Source organism: Stegodyphus dumicola, chromosome 7 (assembly GCF_044657685.1).
Source record: "Stegodyphus dumicola isolate Sdum_Otavi_A_Nest chromosome 7, ASM4465768v1".
In the NCBI taxonomy this organism is placed as follows: domain Eukaryota; kingdom Metazoa; phylum Arthropoda; class Arachnida; order Araneae; family Eresidae; genus Stegodyphus; species Stegodyphus dumicola.
The window spans coordinates 126,142,973-126,170,700 of NC_140774.1; the positions used below are offsets into that span (position 1 = coordinate 126,142,973).

General features: G+C 33.5%; 1 protein-coding gene across 4 annotated transcripts in view; it reads right to left on the minus strand.

The window, feature by feature from the left end:
- Positions 1 to 27,728, minus strand: part of nord (neuron derived neurotrophic factor nord) — a 202,258-nt gene that overhangs the window by 11,562 nt on the left and 162,968 nt on the right. For all 4 annotated transcript variants that reach the window (XM_035361316.2, XM_035361317.2, XM_085820803.1 and 1 more), the window contains one exon: positions 15,053 to 15,189. In XM_035361316.2, the coding sequence (XP_035217207.2) occupies positions 15,053 to 15,189 (137 nt within the window). The remainder of the gene's footprint in view (positions 1 to 15,052; positions 15,190 to 27,728) is intronic.

Genomic DNA, 27,728 nt, shown 5'->3' on the forward strand with positions numbered 1-27,728 from the left:
AAATAGTTTATCTTTTCTATTTAATTGAGCATGGGAATCCAGAATGTCGTTATTCTTCATCTGCACCGGAGGTCCACGTAACTAATCCCCATAAAAAGTTTCATGTGAAAAATGCCGCCTCCAAAAATTTGCTGCCCCGGGCCCACCGCCCTGCTCCTGCCATGGCCTGTGAAATAAGCGTCTGTTGGGGCCTACAGGGCCGTTTCCACTGGGGTTTATCTGAGCTAACGGAGTCAGTTCCATGTGTCGACTAGCTCCGCTATGCCTGCAGTTCAGATTTTTCAACTTACTGCCCTAGGGGAAAAGAACTGGTTTTGGAGATGGGTCGGCTACGTCAGTTGTGTTAGTTAGCTCAGATAAACCCCAGTGGGAACGGCTCTTAACGTTCTGTGGGGTATTTACGGGATTTGATATTCTGTTAATTAACAGTGAAGAAACAAAACTCCGTAAGTGCAGGTCATAGCATGCTTGAGTCGCTAATTAGTTGAAATTAGGTATGAGTGGTGGAATCAAGCCATTGCTGTGGTGGCTCCATCTACTCAGGTAAATATAGTCAGTTAAAACAGAAAGAAAATGAAATCTTGAACTGCAATCCGATACACAAATGGGCAGACCAACACAGCTAGTGTAACGGTGATGCATTTCCAAGGCATGGGACTTTTTTCCCCCTGTGAAATGTCGCTACAAGTGCAATATAAGAAAACTTAAATAGAAGAAAATTTTCTTTTTCAATTTAATATTTTTATTACAATTCAAATATAAAAAAAAAAAGATAAATTCACATCACGACAATGTGATCAGAATTCCATAGATTTGAAATGCACATTTTATAGCTCAAATTCATGACAACAGCTTTTAAAGGCGCAAAATAAACTGAGAAGAAAAAATAAAATGCACATGTGCAGTGAAACATGATATATTATAATTGTCTTCACCTGGCAACCAATTACTAACCTCAAACAGGTCCACTTAACTCCTGAAAAGAAGTAGAAAATATAAAGCCAAAATAAAATACCAGAAATTCATTGGCGATGGAAGCGTGGTATAATAACTACGGTATTACCATAATTTCAGCTTCCTTTCAGGCTATAAATCCGATCTGCTTTCGCCAAAAGGACAGCTAATGGTACATTTGGCGTGAAATACGACGCCGTTTAAAATGCGCCAAGGGAAGTAAAAACAAGTCAGAGTTCAAGCATACTCCGGACTTCTTTTAATTATTCCCGAGCTTCAATATTACATGTATTTTATCGCATCATAGCAGCATGCGAAAGGGAAGAATAGAAAGGAATTTGTATGTAGAGGGCGTTTGCTTTTGAAAAGGCGTGCCTCTGCAGAAAATTATTGCCCCTTTTTTATTATTATCGTTTTTTCCCTTAACATTAACAGGGCAAAGAAGAATGCCACCAGATGGCCCATATACATTAATATCTTAACACGCCTTAAAACATGTGTTTAATTCAAGTTTTTTTAAGCTAAAGCAAACAGCTACGACGTAGCAATACATATTCTTCATTAAAGAAAGTTCCCTTTCTTTTCTTAATAGAAGAAAACATATTTAAATAGACACTACAGTGCAATATAAAACGTTTATTTTATAGTTTCGAATCAAAGAGTAGGAAATTTAGCACACATTAGCGATGCTTAAATTAAATAGAAAGATCCACTTTTAATTATGAATGTAACCATTTCTCTTTTTTTAATTTTATGAAAGTTTAAACTCATCTACTCTCACTATTCGATTAAGTAAATAATAAACATTTATTTTAATGAATAATTCTTGTACATAAAAGAAATCAATAAATGGCTAAAAAATTATGCTGATATATTTCTAAAGAATGCAAACTCATTTCTTCCCTTTTTTAAGTAATAAATTTGTTTTAATTCTTTAAAAAAATATTTGAATTATATTTTGAGATCAAATGTTAAACAAAATGCTAGGAACTGTAAAATTTAGGAGAAACTGATGTCCAAACATTCAATTAAATAGATATAAAATTATTTCAACTAAAAAACTGGTATTAACGTACATAAATAAATAAGTATAAAATTATTTCACATAGTTTTTTAAATAATAAAAATAATTATTAAAAAAATTTAATTTGAAGAGCAATCTACAATCAAACTTGAAATTAAATAACCAGATCTAGCAATTTTTAAAAAGTTGAAGAAAAACAAACAAATATAAAACTATAAACAAATACAAACAAATATAAAACTATAAACAGATACAAACAAATATAAAACTAAAAACAAATACAAACAAATATAAAATTATTTCAAATAATGTTTTTGTAATAATAAAAGACACAGATAAAAAAATAATTTTGAAAAGCAATCTACGAGTACAATCAAATGTAAAAAAAATAAATAATTATATAAAATAATCAAATTAATAATAAACTAATAATCAAATTAATAATAAACCAATTTTTAGGAAAGTGATGCCCAGGCAAATAAATAAATATAAAATTATTTTAACTATTTTTTTTAGAAAAACTGGTATCCAAGCACATGGGTATAAAACTACTTCAACTAGTTTTTAGAAAAATTGATATCCAAGCCCATAAATGAAGAATTACAAAATTGTATCATAAAAACTGCTTTCTATAAGGAACACAATTATATAAAATTATTTCGAGTAGTGTTTTTGAAACAATAAAAATAATTTCCCTTTGGAGAGCAATCTACAATCAAACATCAACTTAAAATAATTAAATCTAAAAGTCTTTAAAAAAAGCGTCAACGCACATAAATAAATAAAATAAAATAATAATGACATTAAGTAAAGTAGATAAAATATGTAGTTAAGCAAAGTTAAAAAATTTTTGTCAAGCATTTCTGAAAGAGAATGTTAAAGACATGATAAATGTTCTAAAATTATCTTAGACAAGCATATTCAAAACAATTCACCAAGGTCTTGACCTTGAACCAAACTTCAAATGACATATATGATCAACGCCTGCAAGAAAAAATACCAATCTGACAGGATCACCAGTTGAAGACGCCCTTATGAGATATTCTCAGTTAGTTTAAAATAGAGAAATACTCTTACGTTAGAGCAGGGATTCCCAACCCTTTTCTTGCATTAACCCATTTTAAAAGAATGGTCTTGTTCATCGAACCTCTTACAATTTTCCCTATAATGTACGGCATGCAATGAAATAATAATACGAATAATTGCACATAAACAATTTGGAGGGATAACAATTGGACTAATAATATGAAAAAAATTTGGAAAATGGTTTATTGGATTTATGTTTCATTATTTTTTTAATCATTACTGAATTTTATGCTACATATATAAAAAAAGTTTCAGCAATTAACTAACAGATTTTAATTGCACAAAAGCTCGATTTTACTTTATGTGATGGCGGCAATTGAAATAATGATGGAATTTTTTTTTTTTTAATACATGGCATAAAATTGCTTAATTTAATTCTTAAAATCATCTCGTTCAGAAATATTCAACTTGTTTCTTGTTTTCCATAGTAAATTGTTGACTTCACTAAAGCATGTTTCCATTATGTGGGAAGAGGAAAAAGCAATAATGTTAGTTAGATAACAGCTTTTATTTTGAAAAATGTATTTATTTGAATAAAAATTATTATTTATTAAAAATTTATTTGATTTTTAAAATACACTAAATAATTTTAGTGTATTTTTCTCCTTGTATTTATTTTATATGATTTCTTCCTTACTAGATGATGTAGCTTTAAATCAATAAACAATTTAGTACCATTTTTTTTAATCGCAATGACATTTTTTAAAAATTTTTTTTTACGGTACGTATTTGCCTATCTACCCCCTATTGATCCTTTGATCTTCAGGGGTCAGTACCAACCCCTTAGGGAATCCCTGCGCTGAAACAATCAAGATTTTTTTTTCAAATTGTGATATTTCGATAAACTGAAACAAAAATTACAATTCTCAGAAGCAGGCTCTAATGAAAGTTTTATATTGGTAGCAAGTTTCATATACAACAGTTGCCTCACTTTTAAAAGTGGAACAAAAAGCAAAAACTAATTCTAACTCATTATCAAATGAAAAATTTGAGTCAATATTTTGTCATGGTATTCTTTCATTATACGGTGATTATTGAGAAAGTTAGATTTAAAACATGATAAGGCCTGCAGCTGCCCGTTTCAACGACGCAATTTTTTTAAAAATTTTTACTTAAGATTTTAACGTTTTACCTTTCGGCCTAAAACAAGCATTCGTTAAATGTTATACCTGTGAGTTTCCACGCGCTGATTTTTGAGAACGGCGCAGATGCTATTAATTCGGGTGCACATAACAAGTAATTTTACTCATTTTACGAACGATTGCGGGATAATGACATGTAAAACTTTCGTGATGAAGCTGAAGAAAATAAATTTTGGAGGTAAGATAAAGCTAAAATATGCGTTAGATCTTGTCTGGAAACACTGTGATCAGGTGAATTTGAACACCATGCAGCAGTCCATAGTAATAAAGGGATTGTACAAAACCATTATGCCTATGGTAAACTTGAAGGAAAATTGAAACAATTGATGCACTCATTTTTGAAGAAATATTGAAATACTAGAAAAGTACATAAATAATGAAAAATACAAAAATTATTGCAGAAATTGGAATAAAATTCTAATGACTAGGAAATTTTAAAATATGTGAGTATACACATTAAACAGAGCACATGAAACACTAGGTCTGATTAGCTTAGATGATTAAGTTGATAAAATCCAGTGCATACTTGACCACAGCTGACGACTTTCATTCAACTTCCGAAATAACGTTGAAATTTACGACTGCAATCGTTCGTAAATTTCAATGTTATTTCGTACAGATCATGTAATTACCAGACCACTGTAAATATTCTTTGATAAGGAGCGAGTAAATACTTAAATTTCACCATTCCATATTTAAGTTCACCGTATTTCGTTTGTGTCACCTTTCCGACGGATTACATTCTGAATACTGAATACTCTTAATGCCATCGGAGAACATAAAGGTAGAAAATCTAATATCTAGAATTTAATCTAATGAAATAACCGGAACAATAAGAAATAGACCTTCCTGACACAGTCGTATCCTGTTATAATGAACTCAAAAGTATTGGAAGTTTGATTTGCTATACACGATCCGACAAGAAAAATGGATTACCTCACAGAACACGTAAATATTGAATGATAAATAAAGAAAGAGAGAGAGAGGGAAAAAATAATTAACATTGTCCCATCTTGGAATGGCGAACATTTTTGTCAATGCTTCAACATCCCTGAGCTCCAGCCTTCTCAATTTTTCTCTAGTATCCAAATTTTTTCGATGCGCAGAATTATAAACTTTCCAATTATTCGTATGGTTGAGTTGGATAAATCGTATTTTTGATAGATATTGGTTCGGCTGCATCCATTTTCCATTTTTCGAATCATGTTCGTCTTATTTTCAGTGCAGAAGCCTTAGGTTGCAGCTCGCCATTGGAATGAATTTTCGACACGCACAATGTAGAGGGTTTGATTAAAGACTAAGTAAGATTTATACCTTTCTTCAAAATATGGAAAAAGAAGATAATTCAGTCGCTTGCGTGTCTCACCCAATGTCCACTCAGAACACAAGATGTGTATGTTTCCTCGAGATAGGTATGTTTGCAACACAAGATTCAATAACTTTTATAAAGAATATCTTATGTCTAGCAAAATACACAATAAATGCAACTGTCTTGCTCGGATGATAGAATATGAAGAGCATTTAGCAGACAAAACAGACTGATTATGATGAAAACATTTCAGTCCTCGAAAGGAGAATCAATTGTAAAACTGCAAATTTCTGAAATTTACTACGTCCTCTAAATAGTGAAAATTCCAAAATTTTCCCTATATCATTAGCCGTGAACAGGGTTCGGTACGACAGTTCAATCAAAGAGTTTTTATTGAATAATAGAACATATTCACGCTTTTTGGTTCGGTGGTCATGTATGTCACATGGTGTTCTTATTGTATGCTTGTTCTCCTCAAGTTGGATGTCACACCTTTCTCTCATAGCCTTTGCTTACTTTATAATACCGAGATAGTGTGGGAGGATAAAAGAAAAATAATGTAAAGGTGATTTCCTTTAGGAAAAGAATATGGATCCTAAAATCTTAAACATGGATGACCTGAATGGTTGGCAATTTTAATGGTTTTTCATCTAAACTTGCAGAAATTCTGAACAAAATATGACTAAAACAAAAAAGTTTCAATAGAAGATATTTATACATTCGTTATATTCAATTTTCAAACTTCTGAAAGTTCGCCCGAACAGCATAAAATAATATTACGTGTGTAAAAACTGGATGGGACCAAAAGGTTTGTTCGTTTTATTCAGGGATTCATTACAGCGAGGTTCGACTGCATTTCTATTTCACATTGGGTCTAAGAATTCTGATTTCATCTACAACTTGGTAGTTATAAAAAACAAGATCAGCATCAAAATCAAGTACATTCAATTCCATGACCCTTGAAATAACGATGTATGAGAAAATCCTGACCGATCTTTCGTCAGGCAGTCTTCCATTTAGTACAACAGTCATTCGAAAAAGCTATTTTTTCCCTTTCTTTCCCTATTTTTCAAGACGATTGTTATGTTATAACGTAAGTACACTCTACATGTCCAGAATGAATTATGAGACAGTTTTAAGAATCCCGGTTTCCCAAGTTTATGCCAAGATTTAGCAATAAACGCCCTTTTTGTATCCATTATCTGCTTTAATATAAAATTTCGCAGAACAAAAAATGTTGAAAAAGGAATCTGCATGAGATTGTAGCGATCGCTTGGTGCAAGAGACCTTGGTGGCTTCAAGTATATAGTTGCTTGTTCGTGTCGCCCTCTATTAGCACCAATGAGAAGTGCAGCAGCGCACGAGTTTCGCATCTTCTTGAAGATGATAATGACTTAAAGGATTCGATCACGGGTCTGTTCAATGGCATTCGAATATCATACCGCTGTTGCAAAAGAGTTCAGTGCTACAGATTCTCATATTCGAACTGCTTTGTGATGCGAGCATTTGATTAGCTCTCGAGATCGCTACAAGATTAAACAGTTTGCTTAATGTGCATCGTGTTTACAAAAGTCCTTATCCGTCCTTAATCTTTGCAACCGTTGGTCATAGGCATATATTTCTGATTACAAAAGTCTTTTAAATCCTTAACAATTTGTTTCAATATTTTTGCCACATTTGGGATGAAGCAAAATTTAAGAAAAAATAAATATATTTATTAATCTGCTGATAAAGCATATTGAAACAAGAATATGCGATCAGATTTTTTTTTCTGTCTTATTTTTAAACTTTTCCAACGGCAAAAAAAAGAAAAAAAAAATGTGCTGATTTGTTATGCTTGAAATATTTTTTATCGTAAAAGATTTTATTATCTATGTCTGAGACGGGTTTGTCTGTATCTAAAGTCAGATCTACAAAAACTGCGAATCTGCATTTTCATTTTTCCCCTTCCAAGCAAGTTAAGGAGCAACAATAATTGCCTGATATTTACATTTCTTCCCCTTTCTGCTTTTACCACAAAAATCTGACTTTTTATAATGAGGTATTAAATTTATTATAATTGTAATGAAGAGGAATGTTTGAACGTTCTTCCTTTATCGTCTCATTTTTAATTTTCTATTCTAGTTTAATTTTATTGTTTCTGAGCCCACCATTGTATTAATCGAAAAATTCAGTTAAAAAGAGTTCCAAATAAACCTTTTCCCAAGACAGCCTTGACGATTTTATTACGATTTAACCCGAACCGAAAATAACTTTTGACAATATTTCCCATCTCAGCCTCCATCTCCACCCCCTCGTACTAATGTAAAGGAAAGTGAGTTTAATCAGAGAGTAGTCAGATTGTTTTCAAAATAATATACACTGAAAAATGCATCTATCTGAAAAATTTTTGAAAGTGATGTTTTACAGCAAACATAATATGGACTTCTACTATAAAAATGTTCTCGAACCTCGACATTTTAATTTTGAAAAAGACGAAATTAAACAAAGCTACTTCATAGCTTCAAAATTATGACAAAATAATAATTGCTTAGATTTTTAAGAGACGATGACAAGTTGTTTTGTGACATATCTTGAAAACATGAAAAATGAGGTTTAAAGATCCCACTAGTATAAAATAAAACTAAAACCAAAATATTTATGCCATATTGTTTTTGTCTATAATCATATCCCAACAAGATATAAACCTGAACAAAAAAATGCTATGGGCTGACTTTGTGTTCTCTTATTTATAGAATGAGGTGTAAAAACAAATACTGTGTTATAAATGAAATGAGGGGATATTTCTCGATCGGACTGAATTTTGAATAAAATCACTGCAACTTCCCTTCTAAGGCACGAATGGGAACTAAGCTGTTAGGACCCTTTAAGGAAAAACTCAATCGACACTAAATGATTTTAAATTGCAGAATTCGATTTCCCAGCTATTGAACTGTTATCAACGATAGTGCATTGTATTGCCATTTTGTTGTCCATGGTTATATTGGTAGACTATATGGGTTAAAGTCCCCAAAATATTCATGGTTTTCCTGTAGAACATACCTATGTAGTATGTTTATGCAGTGATAGGAGACAAATCATAAGCTTACCATATATACGCATGTAGTACACTCGTGAAGCACAACTGAAGAAACTCATGAGCTTATAAAATACTCATGGTTTTCCTCAGGCGTACGAGGAGTAATGAGCCGTTTTTCTTTGAAACTTTTGAGAAAAGATATCCATCTTAGGCAAATAGCTCTTTAAGATAATTCCGTAACAAATAATATAACATAATCGTTTTATTTTTGCTCCATTATGGCTTCTTTTATAATACTAGAGCACAAAACTGTATGTATTAAAAAAAAGAACGTTAACACACGTTAACATTTATGAATTTATACAAAACTGGATGATTTTTATCACGGCCGAGCACTCTATGGTTCTTATGGGAAGAAGTAGTACACGGAGGACTTGTTAGGGAAACTTAGCTATTTATGTTCTACATATGAAAAATCACAAAATCCTTATGCAGCCAGCCCATTCAACCCCAGGAATACAACCATGACGAAGTATTATATTTCATCGTATCAGATATTTGACTATTGATTCGTGTATATAAGCTAGAAATAGGGCAGGCGGTGGCTTTTCGCCGCACGGTGCAATATCTGCGGCGTTGGAAATTCTATCGCTCGATTTCTACAGTATTTGCCGACGCTAAATTCTGCTACCCCGGGGGATTACATGTGTGGTTCTGATGCCGGTCCTGGCTAAGAATCGATTAAGAAAGGGCATATGGAGAAAACTATCATGAAAGTACTAAATAATTACCTAGCGCAATTAAATACACTAGATTAAATTCTTCAGATCAAATTCTGACATTCCATTTTGGATTTAAAATAATTTAAACTTTTTCTAAATTTAACGCATACGTTGTAGAAATTTTCAAACGCAATTTAGACATTCGATAAGGCAAATCTGATTTAGATATTGCAATTTATTAAAATATAATTTAACTTCTATTTATTTAATTTACAAATTTACTTTCCAAAGTTTTGTAGAACGTTTAGCCTAGATTAAATGAAGAGTAAACATATAAGTTAAACGTATATGCCATAACTAGGACATTATTCAAATGCTTACAGCTAATTTACCCAATGAAAACAAACAGTAAATTCTACTATAAGATTTAACATTGTGTGTGGGGGGGGGAGAGACGGGGTTTACACGTCACTGACACTTCAAAAGAAAAGTGGTGTCTAAATTTAGTCTTATAATCATTTGTCCCTCTTCCTTCCTAAAGGTGTAAAACAAGAAGTTTGATGAGGAAGGTTAGAGAACCAAATACCCTCTGGGAAGTCGCAGAATTCAGAAAGCGAAAAATGTTAGTTATTTTAATTTGTTATATTTCATTTTATTTTTTACCCTCTTTTATTTTTTTCCCTTTCAAGAGCAGTCAGCACATTTTACGGCTTGCAGTCGTGCGACAATGATTTTTGCTTTGGTTTATGCTTTCCATTTTTTAGGTTTTGAAAAAGCGTAAATTAAAAAACAAAAACAAAAACAAAAAAAAAAAAAAAAAAAAGACTGGAATTGTGTTTAAAGCAAAATGAATGGATCATATTTTTAAACATTCAGACCTTAGAATGAGAGACTCCACCTCTCCTCTTCATGTTCTCTTAAAGTTCAGTGACCTCGCTGTGCAGTATCTTTCTTCATACATCAGACGTCCCACAAAGAAAATAGGTCTGTTTAAATTTGTTTACAGTCAGACAATGAACACAGAAAGTTCGTTAATTTCCTTTTATTTAAATGAAAACTGAATGGAAATCAAAATAACATCATCGATCGCAAAGCCTGTAAGAGTAAGATTAAAAGGAATAAAATGCAATATTTACGCCGATGGAGTAAACCAATTAGTTTTAATTTTATCATCAAAGAAACCATGGAAACAATATTGAGGTCTGAAGGAAGCCTTGCACAAAAAGCATGTGGATTGGACTATATATTAGCTGAAGCAATAAACTGCATCATAAATTATACACTATATTAAGCGGATCAGTAAATTAAAGCACTTGCAAAACGCATTAGCTGAATAAACAAATTGAAGCAGGGTACGGTAAATTTATAGACGAACTTTACGAGAAATTGCGCGTCATATCTGCCGGATGAGTAAACTGAGGTGCGAGTATATTAACTGAATTTGAAAACCGGATCAAAAACTGTATGGTATATAATAGGCGTATCCCAAAACTTATACTAAAGTAAATCATCAATATCATTTTGGATACAAAACAATATTTCAATCCAATTTATTTATTTTATGAAATTTTATACTTTTGTGGGGTAGATGAAAGTGAAATACTTATGATACAAAGGAGGTAAAAAATCAGTAAATTTAAAAAAAAAAAAAAAAAAAAAACTGAATAAGAATACTAATGAAAAAGGTAAACGAAACTAATATATCAAAAATATAAGAGGATTTGTTGAATATATAAATATAAGCTGTTACACAATGTACAAAAATGGATATGACAAATGTAATAAAATTACCGCAAATTGCCGATTTATGCAAGAAGCAAATAGTTAAACATCGTTTTCGAGTATAAATTTAAAATATTATTCAATACATTTAATTCTAAACTAAATTCAGTTTGAAAACTAATAAAAACTGATTACACTATATACTAATTTTAGGCGTACCTAGGAGGTATTTGTTGCTAAGGCGTATTTTCATCACAAAAAAAAAAGTTAATATTCTACCATTCGATGATTACTAACAATAAATCGAACATACATGCATTGTTTATATAAGCAAATTATTATTCCCTAGTTGAGATAATTTTACAGTTATTTATAAATTCCATAATTATTTTTAAGGAAAAATAATTGCAATAAATAATAGACATTTTTTAACATGAATTAATGTTTTTGAATGCTCAGTGTTTGAAATAAATATAATTTCATTTAGTGAATCTTCAGCTGCCCGTTCTATCTTTTCACAAAATTTCTGCTTTTTTTTAAATGTTATTTATTACCATTTATCGAAGCATACATAGCCACCTGAAATTCATAAGTGATATCTATAAAAATAATATATGTGGGCGTATCTAATAAAAGCTGGTGTTAAATTTTGAATGATGTGATTCATATGTATCTTTGCTTTTACCGAATAATCCTGATTTCAGTTCATGGCTACCTAAATGCTTATATCTTTCAGTAATTTAGCTTTAACACCCCCCCCCCCCAATCATAAAATAAAATAATTTCCTTTAGAAGCCTTTCATGAACCATCTTTACTTACTCCGTAACCTTTGAAGCCCTCGTATAATTACTTAACATAACTTATTCTAAGATTATACTCATTAATTATGATCAAAAGTATACTAGTATTCAAGAATTTCTATATTTTCGACTGCTTATATCTCTAAAATAACCGTGATTAATAATCGTGATTTTTAGGTGCATCACTTTAATGCACTACTGTAAAAACACGACATAGTATTATGTTAATAAAAATTACACATGAAATTAGGTCATTATGGATTTTTGTTCATCACAGTTCAGCCTCATTACATGCCTCATCCATAGTCACTGCAGTTAATTTCGATTGCAATTCTATTTCTTACATTCTAAAAATATGTTCCACAGTCTTGATACATGCATTACCAAAGTTTCAAAATATGTCTTCATTGTGTTATACAAGTTATGCAATCCACAGCAGAACAGTAATATGTCACGGGATTAAGACGAATTCACGAGTATCACTAAATCAGAGGAGCACTTACAGAAATAAATTAATTGAATTTTATAGATTATAAAATGTAAATGATGATAAATATTAAAAAATATAAATTTTTCATAAAAATTTAAAGTTTATGCAAATGTATTATTTCTATTATACAAGGTATTTAAGAAGTAGTAGTGGTATTACAGAATACAGGTAGTGGTATTTCAGAAGTGATATTACACACCGAAACAATCATTTGTTGTCACAGAATGCTTTGCGAATGAAATATAAAAGCGCTAGACTCCACTTTGTCAATAAGCAGCAGCTTCGGGAATATAATCGCACTGCAATTTTAACTTCTGAGGCGATAAATCAGTATATAATTGGCGGTGAAAACTGATCTGTACTTCCCGTTTTGACAGGAAAGATACCACACTGCAGCAATCTTGCCAGAATTGCTATAGGATGTTCCAGTGGCCATTCCGCTGCACATGCCCCAATTCCTGTATTAATAGAGTATCAGTCCACTTTTATGTTTGCTTAATAGCAAGGTTTCAGTGATCGGCCGATCTATCTGCCTCGATTGCTCTATATGGCGACATCTCAATAACCTCGTCTACAAGATTTCCCTTGAAGTTGATGGAAAATTTAGGACACTTTCGGTCGGTGCTGCAGTTGTGTGCGGTTCGTCTGATATATTCAAGAGAGTCCATCAGTCCTTCAATCGCCTTTGTGTATTAATGGTTACTCGTTCAAGCTGTAATCGTGATTAAAAATTCTTTTCTTCTTCTGTGAAATTCCAGTGTTTGTACATTACCTCCTTTCACTATTAGGCACTTTGGTAGCATCTTTAGGTTTCATTTTCAAGCAATCTGTGATAAAATGATTATTTTGGTTGCTATACCAACTCTTGAAGTTTAAGTTTAAGAGTTTAAAAGCATTAAAAGATCCAACTATCAGATTTTTTTTTTTTTTTTACTTAAGTTTTTGCTGTTATGTAACTTAAGTTTGTGACGCCTTTTTTAAAACACCTTACACATTCAAAAGCAAATGGCAAGCAATTTGCTTTTCTTGCTTATAAAAATGTTTAATACTGAATAGAATAACAGAATAGAATTTCGTTTCATATACAGTGAAAACTCAGTTCATGAATTTAATTTGTTCTTAAAGGTTGTTGTTCGTCAACTGGATTTACCCCATGAGAAGTGACATAAAATTGATTAATTCGTCCCTGAATCGCAGATGATTGCTTATTTAAACTCCATAGTAGTACTTTGAGCATAAGTTAATAACCCCAAATCGACGGAAATATATAAGAAACCTTTAAAAAGGAATTTTCAATAATTTTTATATTAATTTTATCATGTTATATTAATTATATTATTATCTCTTAATTATTTGTTACATACATATATACATACAATCAACAGAATTCAGGTAAATAATTAGTAATCAGTAATCTCAATTTCAAATTTCCGTTATTACCACCAACACAAAGATAAACACGACTTAAACCGATAAAATAGACGGAAACATAATTTAATTTTACTATGCCTGTATAAAAGGCGATGGCGTAAGTGGAAAATGATGAGGATAGTAATCACCGTAGTATCGTTACGTGAAAATTTTGCAACTAACTTCATTTTGCACAATAACGCAGATCGCAGAGTTAAGATCATTTTTCTATATTCTTTTTCTTCTGAAGACATTTCTTCCACTATTGACTTTTGTTGCTGCTTCTGAAATTATAGGTCTTTCTTGATGAGCTCATTTTTGTGGTTCTCCAGAAACTTCTCTATGTCTTTATTATCCGTGGTTTTGCCTAAAGACACAATATTACAGATAATAAATAAACAAACAAAACGTCTAAGCTTCAAAGTGGTCGAAATCTCTCTCTTCACCCAATCTGTCCATAATTTCCTCCAGGCCGAAGTCGTGGTCCTGTAATTAATTGCCAGATTTTGTTAATGAGAATTAATCACCAGAAAATATTAACATGTTGTTTCTAGAAAGCCTGAGTGTTAATTATGTGTAACATATGTTATCGCAAAACACTTGTGAAAATCATATGTTGCTTGACTTGAGAGTTCGTAACTCCAGATAACGTTCGTCAACCGAAGCGTTTTGGGTTCAGATAATTTGTTCGTGAAGTGAATAGTTTGTGATCCAAGGTTCCACTGTATGGGTATTAAGCATCACTTCGAAATTAGAATAAGACTTCGAAAATTCAGTCAAAATTGGAATATATTAATAATTATCCCGTATGTAAACGGCGGACATTCTCAGCGGATTTTGATACGTCAATCTAAGTACCTTGAAGTCACAAACTTGTGCAAATGCTTTCAATCCTCCAGGTATTGCTGGAAGAGCTACCTATATTCTTCATCACTAATCACTAGTGCTTAGTTTAAGTAATCGGAGATTAATCTTATAATATCACAATTAACGCTTGAACGAAGAATACTAAAAATTTTTTCTTTACACCAAATCAAAAATTCTTAGTATCACATTTTTTTAAGAAAAGCAATATATACTTACGAAGGAAAAAATAATTTAAATCTATATATTCTGAATCGTTCAAATAAAATTTAAGTGGATAAAAAACTTACACTTCCTAAAAATGTTTACTTGGCTTCGCTTAAGGAAGAATATAAAGATATAAAAAATTATAATCGAGTGACTCAAAAAGTGATAGGCATTTTAGTGATTAGAAAAATGCATTTTTACAGCACATCAATATTAAATCTTTAATATACTTGAACAATGTAATTGAATATTGATTTCGAATTGATCATATATATATATATATATATATATAAAGGCTTTACCTGAATTGTATGTGGACCCCAGTGCTGCAGTCTGAAAGCTATTATGTGAGATTTTCCATTCTAATGTTGTTTCGGAAGAGCAGGGAGTGACAGTCACGGATATGGGACGATAGCCTCCTTCCAGTAGAAAAAACAATCTGCGGAATGAATAATACATAACCTTTTAAAATATTCAACCGAAAATTTCAGCGAACATTTCAGTGCAAAATTGCATTTGTGATGTAAATTATATGTCTTAGCATCTCAACATAACAACTGCATCCAATACGCACTTGCTTATGTATGTCACAAATAAAGAAAGCCACAAAAATCCGTGAAATCGGATATAACAGAAATAAACATTTTTTTTTTAAAGTCTGAAATATAGTAAAAGATTTTTTCCAGTCTACGGAACCATACGAATTCTATAACGTATACATATTGTTTAAATTTATCAATATTTTAACGGTCGTTAATAACTTTAAATAGCATATTAGGATACACAATATAGCAGATTTTAAAGGAACCGATACATATCTAAAATTAACTTAAGTGTCTGTTACTAATTCTGGAATTAATCGAACTGTACAAAGAAGAATCAGGTTGGTCCCAACATGAAAAAAGTTAAAGTTGAAAGTTATTCCATTTAGCATTCACAATATACTTTTCATCACTTTTGTCTCTACGCCGCCTTGAGAGGCGGAAAAGGTATGGATGCTTGTAACGGTGTAGTTACAGTATCTGTGCGACATGAGGAAAGGCATTTCAAATAGTGGCCAGCCGAAAGCCCCCTTGAGAGGCTTGATGGTAGGAGATAAAGAGTAGGAGGTGCTTGGATGAATCCTTCAAGGTGTTCTCCATCAAAGCTGAGATGGAACTTCCACGTTCTAGAGGGTGTGAAACTGGTTGCCCCTGTGGCATGTCTTGAGCGATGTTATCGGTGATGAGAAGGATAAATGATAATGACCAATAGATACTGACCAGTCCCGATGAATGCATTAAGTTGCAAGTATCCAGTCTTTTAAAACCACAGTTGTCACTTCATTGCACTTTCGATTTAATACATTTTTCATGTGACATGCAATTGTTATGCTTACAGAATGGCTTCATAACAATGCCCATACCTACAAAAGCGAACACTCAACATTGTTCAGCACTACTTAACACTGCTTAGCAGTGTTCAGCACTATCTTCATTTCATATGTTATCCATTAGCTCAAAAGTTGTAAAGGACTTATACCAATGCTGATACAATTTCGTTTCGCAGTCTACGATTACAGTTCAAAGGTCTACTTTGATTCAGGATTTTTAAATGGTGGGCACTAGCATTTTTAGGCTTTCGTCATTTTGTTATGGATGTACCTAATAGGCGGAAACCGTTACATCCTATGAAGGGACAGACAGTACACTACGGAGGAGGGACTCCCAGACCTAGGCTTAAGATACCCTCATACAGTTATAATGCCCCAAAACCCTCTATCAAAGAAGGCATAACCCCTCAGTCAACGCAGGGGGACAATTTTATGCACACAGTCTCGGAATAAGTAGCAAAAGTCAATGGCGACCGGCAAGCAGTCACCAAGAAAGAGAACATAGATATGTCGTAGACCGTCCTCCAGTGCTGGCCAAAGGGAGCCAGACTTCCAAAGGTAATCTCCGATGTGTAACCATGTAACGTCCCCACAACCAAGAACCAGACAAGATAGTACCAGTACGGTTCCTGCCGAGCTTGAATCTACCTCTGAATAAACGATGGTTCAATAATCACTGTGAAAACTGCGACTTCTATAATCAGTTATCGTAACTGAGGAGACTGATTATTTACCACAGAAGTCGAGTCTGTCTAGGTACAGGTCCTAGCCAAAACGCAGAAAGTTGCCCCCAGTCGATCCCTGGGGGGTAATAAAGGGACAGACAAATTTACATCTATGCCTACTCCGGAATTTGAATCCGGGCCCTTCGGTACGGCACCCAGAGTCACTAACCACTTTTCTGTCTACGTATCCTGTTCCTTTGCCAAAATCATAACATATCTTAATTATTTTACCGTATACTTAGTCGATTTTGTCTATGTTATTTGCTGTCTCTGTCTATGTTGTTTATTAAATTTTATCTATGTTCTTGGAGTTTCAGACTTCTAATCAAGCGCCAGGTCAAGAATTCGTCCGAAACGCAGAGCGTTTAAACAATACTTAATTAAGTTTAAACTTACACATGCTGTATTATTGAATTATTTAAAATAGAGCAAAACATGCAAGGCTATCTGCCTGAGAAGAAGGATGATTTCGTGGAGGACTTTTTAAGGAAAACTGACTCATACTCATTTTACATATGAGAAAAACCAAGAACATTCCCATGCAGCCAGCCGTTTCGTTAAGATATGAATCCTGGTCGAGATATTAGTATTTAGCGATCTTACCGCTCGGCCGTTGATAGGCTACCCATAGTAGAAGACTTTTTATAACTTTGCTTCGTAATTTACCCCCTAAATAGATCTCAATTTAACTAATTACTTAAGAAGAATACTTTGCAAGTTTGACTGTACGATAAAATTTGCATAATATTAAGAAAAAGTTTAGAGGGGAATGAACTGTTTTTTATTTTGGTTCCTCCACCTCTTACCATTTTATTAGATTAAAAAATCTGATGTGTACACCACATGACTTCCTTGTACGGAATATTAAATTATACGCATTTTTCTTGCATTTTATTTAAACTTATTGGATTGAATTAAAACTAATTCGCCGACAGCGCATAAACCACAGTAGAATAAATGCATTCTTTAAAATTCACTTTGTTTACCATAGCGACACTCTGGCGCTAGGTTTACTTAACAGTATTATATTTCATTCATATTATAACTCAGAATGCACAAAATGTATATCACTTAAAGAATTATCTAATCGTTGCCACATGTTCTATTCAAATACTATAATAAAGCTAGAACTATGTATAAAAGATATTAAGCAAACAAAACAAAAAAGAAGAGTTTTCCACAGACGATTGAGTATTTCTCATTTAATTAATTCAGTTCTCACTTCGCGAGAAGGCAAAAATACATAAAAACTCAAAATATCTATATTAAAAATTACGAAGTAAATCTTAAACACTTATTTCCTCGAAAATAAAATCATGTTTAATTCTTTCTGGAATTTTTACGAAAATTCCAGAAAGAATTAAGCATGATTTAATTGGCAATAATAAATGAATGCGTTATCTTTGTTGTTGCGAAGCTAAGTTTCTCTAGATTGGCAACAAATCCACTAGTCTCCTGTTTCAAATGTAAACATCAATGGCCGCCATTAAAAACAAGCTTAGCGGCAATTAAACAACTTTAAAATTGCTGATAATTCTAAAAATATTGCACACAGGTTTACTAAAGGCATAAAATCCTTAACCGGAAGATAAAAACAACATAATTCAATCATTTAAGCAAAAAATGTACAATTTACAAACATATAAGAGTAAAGAAACTGAGATCACTGAGCCGGGTAATAGAGTGGATATATATCGGGTGATCAAAAAGTCAGTATAAATTTGAAAACTTAATAAATCACAGAATAATGTAGATAGAGAGGTAAAAATTGACACACATACTTAGAATGACATGGGGTTTTATTAGAACCAAAAGAAAAGTTATTGTTATCGGTTCTTTTTTCTTCGAGAAAATGCGTGATTCTGGTTTTGTAACTGCTACCGTGACGGGTGAGTGGTACACCGATATGTTACAGAATCGCATCGTCCCCAGCCTGGCTGATAAACACCTGCTGGAATGTAGTATGATTTTTATGCAGGATGGCGCTCCACCCCATATTGCTAGACGCGTGAAAGATCTCTTGCGCGCGTCGTTTGGTGATGATCGTGTGCTCAGCCGCCACTTTCGTCCTGCTTGGCCTCCCAGGTCCCCAGACCTCAGTCCGTGCGATTATTAGCTTTGGGGTTACCTGAAGTCGCAAGTGTATCGTGATCGACCGACATCTCTAGGGATGCTGAAAGACAACATCCGACCCCAATGCCTCACCATAACTCCGGACATGCTTTACAGTGCTGTTCACAACATTATTCCTCGACTACATCTATTGTTGAGGAATGATGGTGAATATATTGAGCATTTCCTGTAAAGAACATCATCTTTGCTTTTTCTTAATTTGTTATGCTAATTATTGCTTTTCTGATCAAATTATTGCTTTTCTAATAAAACCCCATGTCATTCTAAGTATGTGAGTCAATTTTTACCTCTCTATCTACATTATTCCGTGATTTATTAAGTTTTCAAATTTATACTGACTTTTTAATCACCCGGTATATAAATATATTTATATAGGTTTGGTGCGGCCGATTGCAACCGAAATACGAGGTACACATCTACATGTTATAGCAGTCCTATATACAAAATTTCAATGTTCTGAGGCTACTCGTTTTTGAGTTATGCGAGATACGTACGTACGCACGTACGTACATGCGTTCGTACAGACGCCACGAAAAATTCTCTTCAGAATTAATTTTAAAGCAGTTTTATAATTTTTTTGAAGGAAAAGAGTATTTTATTCTGTCCTTACGTACAGATATCACGCAAAAACATCGTTAAATTGCATTCGATAGCGGTCAAAATGGATATTTTCGTTGAAATATGCTGCCTGAAATTTTTCGCGATTACAATACTTCCTTTTTACTTCGTACAAGGAAGTAAAAAAGATAAGGCGATAATTGAAAATGATAAGTTTCTAACCCAATTTTTTTCTGTTGTATAAGACTGAATATTTGCTTATAAAGCATAATTTTTCCATTTGTATTGACCTGAATTCTATTAAAAATGCATTTTATATTAATCTTTCGTTATCAGTGCATGTATTCTTCCATTTATGAGAGATAACTGGCCACTCTTAGACAGAAGTATTCCTTTTGAGAGACAATTTTTTTTCCCCTTCATACTTTCCAGCCGCCAGAGAAGAGGGTAGAAAAGGAACTGCGGCAAACAAAACGTTACAAATACTTTCTTTGAAATCTTCTTCATCGAAGTAAGTTAAACAATGCGTGGTATGGCGATGACCTCTGCTGAAAATATCAAGGTCAAGTTCGCCGATGGGGAAGATTCAGTTAATTGCTTAGTGGGAGTCAGTTTGCGTGATGAGGGTTACTCAGAAATTGGCCTCGACAGCTGCAAGGACACGAGGAATGTTTTAAACGCCACCGAATATGGGGAATGTATGAATAGTTTCTCTGATGCTGCTTTCTTTCAGAACGCTTGTTGAGAAATAAGTTTGCTTGAATAAAAGCTGTAGAATGAGCAAATATCATTCTAATTTGATAAAAACTTATATATATATACAAGTGCTTTTACAACTTGAAACAAATTTAATTTTTTAAGCAGTTACAGCAAAGTTGCTAAACATAACTAATCGTAATGATTGTCAACACTTTCGACTTTATTCTGAAGTATCTATAACACAATTTTCCGACAAACAATCTGCCAAAAATTTTAATGCGCTTTTTAATTCATTAAAAATGATTTTATATCCGAAGGATAAATGGAAAGGAAATAAGAATTGTTGCCAGCTATCGAAAATCTTAACGACTTCTGAAAAATATTTGCAAGACATTTATTTCTTACACGTGCGTATTTTGAATGAGTCATTCCCGTTATGCTTTGGAAAACTTAACAGGTTACGAAAAATGCGCAATATTTAACTTACAGCAAGAGCTGATACCATAAAACGGTGCTGTTCTGATAAGGCCAGTCTTTTTAGATGCCTTTCTGATATGGTCAGTTTTAGCTATACCATCGCAAACAGCTGTAGTAAGAGCGCCAGCAGTAAAAAGTTATTTAAATACGGCAAATCACAAGAGGGGTATCTGTCTAAGACAAGGGATGCTTTCCGAAAGGAATTTCTAAGGGAAATTGGTTCGTATTCCCGGTGCACATGCAGAAAATCATGAAAACGTAGTAGCTAGCCTGTTCGCCCGAGATCCAATTCAGGTTAAGCTCCCAATATTCATTGGTCTTAATCATTTGGCTACTGGTAGGGCCTGTAATACTAGATTGTATGAGCCATGAAAATGTTAAAATACTTATAATTAAAATTTTTTTAGGACATTGTAAAGGCAACCCATCCTCGTTTCATTACAAACATTTAAAAATTTAAAAAGAGGAACAACATACTATGCTAATTTTAAATAACAGGTTTAAAAAATATAAAAAATTTGTTTCCTTTTAGTTGAACTTAGAAGAAGAATTTTGATTTCTTTCAATTTAAATTTCGTAAAACACTTAAGGAATACTTCGTTTTGAGCACACTGGAACGTGGAAAATCAATGGTTTCTCTGGCTGGAATTCATACCACAGATTTTCTAGTGTTAGATAAACATACGCTTATATCATAAGAGCATACATGAGATAATTCGATAATTTCTTAGATTTTTATCCATTTAATGAGCGACTGGGAAGAAGCATGAGACAAAGTTGACCAAATCCGGCTACGGACGCGTTATCGTTGACTAATTTTTTAGTTCGGGTGTCATTGTAGAGATCTATTAGGTTTTTAGGAGAAAGAAACGAGACAAATCAACAGGAGCTCAATGTAATTCAAAACACGGACCTCCTAAAGCTAGGTAGGGGTGTTAGCAGCTTACATGATTAGAGCACACAAGAGAGAATTAAGTAATTTCTTGCACTTGTAGCAATCATTCGCAGAAGTTTAGACTTGCGCCTCGTTGAAAAATTTGGGCCTGATGGCAACTTGTAAGTTGTTTTTAAGAATACGTGATTTCTTCGAAGTAATCTCATGCATACCGTAAAGGTAACCACCGCACCAATTGTTTCCTTTTCGAAATAAGACTTGAAACTACCTTTATATATATATGTAATGTTATTTCTTATAAGTAAGAAGATGAAAAAATCGATAATGTTGGTTGGGTAACAACTTTGGGGTTATTACTTCTCGAATGACTTTCAAATTCCACAACTTAGGGTACCCATGTATTTTGAATAAGACTTGTCCTTGAATATCCTCCTTCAATGCAATCAACTATTCTTGCATCATGATATCAAGATCAAATATATGTTCAGCGGTTCTGTGAGTCAAAACTTTCAGTATCTTAGACAGAGAAGCGAGTATTAAAATCTTTTAAATTTTGATAATGGCTTGTAAGTAATAGTATATACCTTTTTAAGAAGTTTTGCGTTCTTCATATTTTTTGGATGTGTTTTCTTGTATTCTTAAATTTTCCATTTTGCTGCTATTGAATAAAAAATGTATATATTTAAAAACACATTATTGATTTAAAAAATATATTAAATAATTTTTGTGTATTTTCTTTTATATATATTTTATGATTTTTTTTTCTTATTACAGGATATGCGGATCAATTGCCTGTGCATATTTGGCTGTCGACCCGAGATTGAGACCCTTTGAAATTTCGGGGTCAATATCAACCCCGTCAGGGATCCTTTTATTAGTGTTTCCTCTTGGGACGTCCATAATAGAACTATTTCAATTAATCTTCAGATTTCCCATTTTAACGAATTTATTTCAATACTGTTTAAGAAGAAATTATTTTAAAACGAATATTTTTGAACTAAAATTTATAAATACTATTTGTTGTATGTACAACTCTGTACTTTTATGAACGGATTCGATAAGCGCAGTTTATAATGGCCCTAAAATTAATTTTTGAAATTTAAATAAATAAACTCTTCATAAATTTAAAAAAAAAAAAATCGTTCCAGACGAAAAAGGAATGTCTCATGCTGGAATGCAGGAGCCCAGATGCCTCAGTACTGTCTCTCCATTGCAATCTCGACCATCACTAGAAGTAAACAAGCGCTGTTGGAACCGATATTTTCGTGATTATGAAGAACGTTGGTAGAAAATCGTTACATTGCCATTACTTTAAACTATACAGAGCAATAAATTGTTGCTCACATATTATAATAAAGCCTCCAAAGAAAACGATTTACAGCTCTAAGCAAGATTTATCTGCAAAGAAGATAATCGCTTTAAAGAATATGACTAATGGTGAATTCAGTTTTCTTACTTGTTAATGTTCTCAGAAATATTAAGAAATTACCGAAATAATTAGCAAATGGTGTTATAGGTTGGAAGATCCACAGTTCGAATTCCAATGAGATCATAGTTGATTTTTCATATTTCTGACTTTGTAGAGACATTAGGATTTTTTGAAAGCAAGAGACTTGAAAAATGAGCAAACGCCTTCGCAGGAAATTGAACCGAGGACTTCTGGAATGCGCGCCCAGCGTGCAGACTACTCCACCACGAAGGCATGCCAAGAAGGCGGGAGAAATACCTTATAACTTCAAAGATACTTAAAGTCTCTATACAGGTCTGCTACCAGTGTTTGGGGCATCAAACCAGCGTCATAAATGAAAGTAGCAAAGCCCCGGCACGATAACCGTCTGGCCCCTTGAAGATATAATCTGCATATATTATTTCATTTAATAGCTTATTTTCAAGTTAACTATTACTATCAAACTACACCGCTGCCCATTAAATTTGCTACACTGTGAAGGAAACGTATAATAAATCTGAAATTTACATCAAACGAACGTATAATAAATCTGAATAATAAATCTGAAATTTACATTAAACGAACGTATAATAAATCTGAAACATAGAAGATGCTGAAACAGGCAAATGATTAGAATTTCATGGCATGCCCACACTACAGGGAATAGTGATGACCACCTCGAAGCAACACAGAAAAGCGGATAGAAAATGAAAACTTTTCCCTCGGAAATCGCAATTTTTGGGTTGAAAAATTTGTTTTGCCTCGCGTTAAAAGAAGGAATTCCTGCCAGTCCGTCACAGAATTCGATCTCCGAAGAATCGTCGCCTACCGGAACTACCGGAAGAATTATGTACCACGCAACTGGTATTCGCTTTAACAGAGATCCATTTATGAGAATTTTGATCGATGGGTCCAAAAGGATCACACAGAGCGACGTGTGGGATCTCAACAACTGTCACGCACAGTACCCGAGATGGCAGACATCTCTTCCCCTTTGCTGTTAGGACTTATGCAGTCACATCACGTAACGACTATTCCAATAAGAATGATGAGATTTTAAAACTAAATAGAAACAATGTTTCGTTACTCTTTTGTTTTATCACTGTCTTTTGTGTATTTTTCGTTTATCACTGCCATTAATATTTATTTGTGTTCAGTATGCTCTGCAATTCATCATGGCTAAAGATAAATTTAGTTATTATCCCAAAATCTTTATGAAAATAAACATTCTTTTGTGAATATCAACGTACCCTACGAGGAAGCAATGGTCCACATAATCGGCCTTGTATTCGCAAAAGGTCATTGTATGGTGTGGTTTATGGCATAGTGGCAGCATCGGACCCCCCTCCCTCGAAAAACGTAAGAAACAAAACAAAACAAGAAGGAGATGCAGTTACAGTGACTAGTGAACGAAACCGGTTGATGATAAAATTTTTGTGTCCAAATTTAGAGGACATTGATTCGGACTTCAAAGCGCAAAACTCATCTTCAGTTTGTGCACGCTCTCTAATACGGCTTATGAAGATTTCCATCGTTTCGAAAAGCGGCCAACTTGTATAAGAGTGCGGCACTGGACACTGCTATGCCGGGGCACTGATATGAACAGTTCAATATACTACAGACTCTTTTCTGGAACAAAGTGCCGTTATGTCACCCTGAGTTATTAAGTTGTGATCTAAAACTGTAAGTATTTGGAAGCACGTACGACCAGCAGCGAGAGGTCCGAAGTTCGGATCTATTGCAAAAACATTGCCTATTTATCATGTTTCGTTCTTCGGGAAACTAAGGCCTGTATAAAATATTCCAGTGTTACCCTAGAATTAACGGTTTGATGTGGAAACTGTAGAAATTAATTAGTAAAACGTTAAAAATAACCAATGAGTAATTTCTTAGTGATTATCTAGAATTATTTGATTATGAATGCGCATTACAGATGACTTCCTTAACGAAAAATACTTGTGTCAACTAGATGGGGCTGTCTCCAAATGGGAAAATACTCCAAAATCATTGAGTTATTTTCCACTTAATAATTGTATTTTCCCTTTGATAAAGATTCTAACGAAATAAAAAATAATAATTATTAAAAAAATGGGAGTGAAATTTCCAACAGAATTTAACGGGTAAGCGATAGCAACAAGGTTGTCTTTCAAAGTTACCGGATTTGAAGAACTTCGTCCAATTGCGGCAGCTCTTAATAAATTCTAGTCTGATGTTACTCAAGACTTGTGCACAGTAAGAAGCAAACAATTTTTAAGAAGGGATGGGTGGAAAATAATAATTCAGAACTGAAGAGGACAGCAACTTGAGATATGCGAGTAATATTTTACGCTACGAAAACACTCATGCAAGACGAGCAGAGAAAATATCACCATCTTCTTAAATCTAGTGCATAATGTTTCACACGAAAGATGCCTATTAAGAGTCCTCAGGGACCTGCGACTGAAATAATTTTCATCTTCGAAAACACTTAAAGGCAGGGTGCAAAAATGAAGAATGAGCATGGGTCTAAAAGGGAGGCAGTCGCGTCGCCAAAACAGCAATAACTATCTAAATATAGGCGACCCTGCAGGGGTAAGTAGTGCACGGGAACAAAACAGTAGCTACACAATTCTGAGTTCCCCCCTCCCCGCTAGTTGGTAGTTGGAAGATAGCATCGAATTTGGAGACCTTTAAATTCCATCAATGTTTGGCGAATATGTCTTTTTTTTTTTTCGTCGGTTCTTTTTTTTACATGTGCAGTTAATGAAGTCTTCATTTATCTGTCTATCTTTTGCATCTCCGCTTAATGTATATAACAGAGTAGTGAAGATCTACAGACCCCTTAAACTGACATTCCAAGTAACTTAATTATCAGGCGTATTCGCTCTAAGAAGATGAATAAGTTTGCAAAGTCTGTTGAACTGCAATTTGTAAAATTTCGTCTGTCTGTATAATACGTAATTTTTTGCATAAAAGTGACGGTACGCAGGCTTAGGATGATAATATTTTCCTGTTAACAAGTTATTAGTCACATGTATATTCATGACAAAGCTTTAGAAAAATATCTGCTTAAAGATGCCAAACTGCAAAAATTTCTGAGGGAAACTTGAACTTCTGGAAATAAGTATTCAGAGTACACGTTCGGGAAACCGTTTGTTTTCACTCACGTATTGCCCATGAATACAAACCCATGAAGCCTGTTTCTTTAAAATAGGCACTTCAAGGTCGTAGTGCTTCTGCCGCAATGACGGTTGTAACGTGTGTTGTTATTGCCTTATGAGGTTATCACATCTAGCGTTGGTCCCTGCTAGATGTGACTTTTCTGAGAAATTCCTGAGATTCTGGTAGCACTGGTTTAAACGAGAGGATTCCTGGAAAAAATGACTCCACTGGAAGCGAAGTCCCGCCTAGCTAAGGAAACGATGTACCGGCTACTCGGGATTTTTTGAAAGCTAGCCGAAAATGTTTCGGCTGTAGTTCTATCCTGCATAGAGATCAACCAATCAGAAGAAAGTTCTGCTTCTGAAGGATCGCATGATCCGAATCTGAGTGATAATCGATTACTGTTTGGAGTTCAAGTCCTTGTAGTAAGTGAAAATGGTAACCCAGCTACGTGGGTTTCCTGGAAACGTGCGGGTTCTGAGAATTGTCCCTTTCGACGTCCAGTCTCTCGTAGCGGAAACATGTGTGAGTGGATCTTTACAGAGGAAATTAGGGCATTTTTTAGCAAATTAATGGATTCGGCCATTTTCTTCAACAGTCGTTACTATGGTATTTAAGGAAGGGGAGTCAAAATGGCCTTGAAGTACTTATTCTAAAGTAACAGACTATAGTCAGCCTATTCGCTATGATTCGATTCCAGATCGAACTATCACTATTCTGAAATTTTAGGTAGGGGCTTATTTACTCTACTTGACTGTATGTCTTTCTCTCTTTCAGATAAAAATAATTTCGTATCTGATTTGAGATACAGTGAGGTAAAAAAGTATTCATTCCCCATTCATAAATGGTTTTAAGCCGATTTACTTTCTGTTAATTAGCTTAAAACTTGTTTATAATATACGTCAAAATAATAAAAAAAAATCAAGCTCCTAAAACTAGAGCTATTATCTATAAATATGATAAATTAATATCACAATATTTGTTAAAACACCAAAAATATTTAAATTTGCAAGGGAAAAGCTATTCATATCCTTGGAAAGCTTCAATCTTCTTGCATGCAAAATTTTTTCTTTGTTAACACAGTAGCAAGTAGTTGCATAATAGTGTTAGCAATTGCAAAGAACACTTGCTTAACAGGATTCATTTAGAATCGGATCTGTCTCAGAGAACCAAATGATTTGGCGTTCTATAGATAATCTCTTACGATGCTAGATCTTTCAGCGATCTAATCTTTATCTTTGCCTTCATATGTGTGAATGCGCTGAAGATGTGTCCCTAAAAGTCGCGTTGTTCTCTGCGCCCCCGCCCCCATCAATACTCGAGTGGTTAAGAATACTGAATTCTGGTAATTCAACACGGGTTCGAACTCAAAAGAATGGACTGGGTCCCTGGTTCGCTTTCCCTATGAATAACATGATAAGGAGCCAGTTTCCCTTTGAAAATTCTCTACGAAGGCATCACTCCTCTTACACAAGTAAGTCTCATGCTTTGGCATATTTAACAACCTAACCTGTCGCAAGCCAATATATTA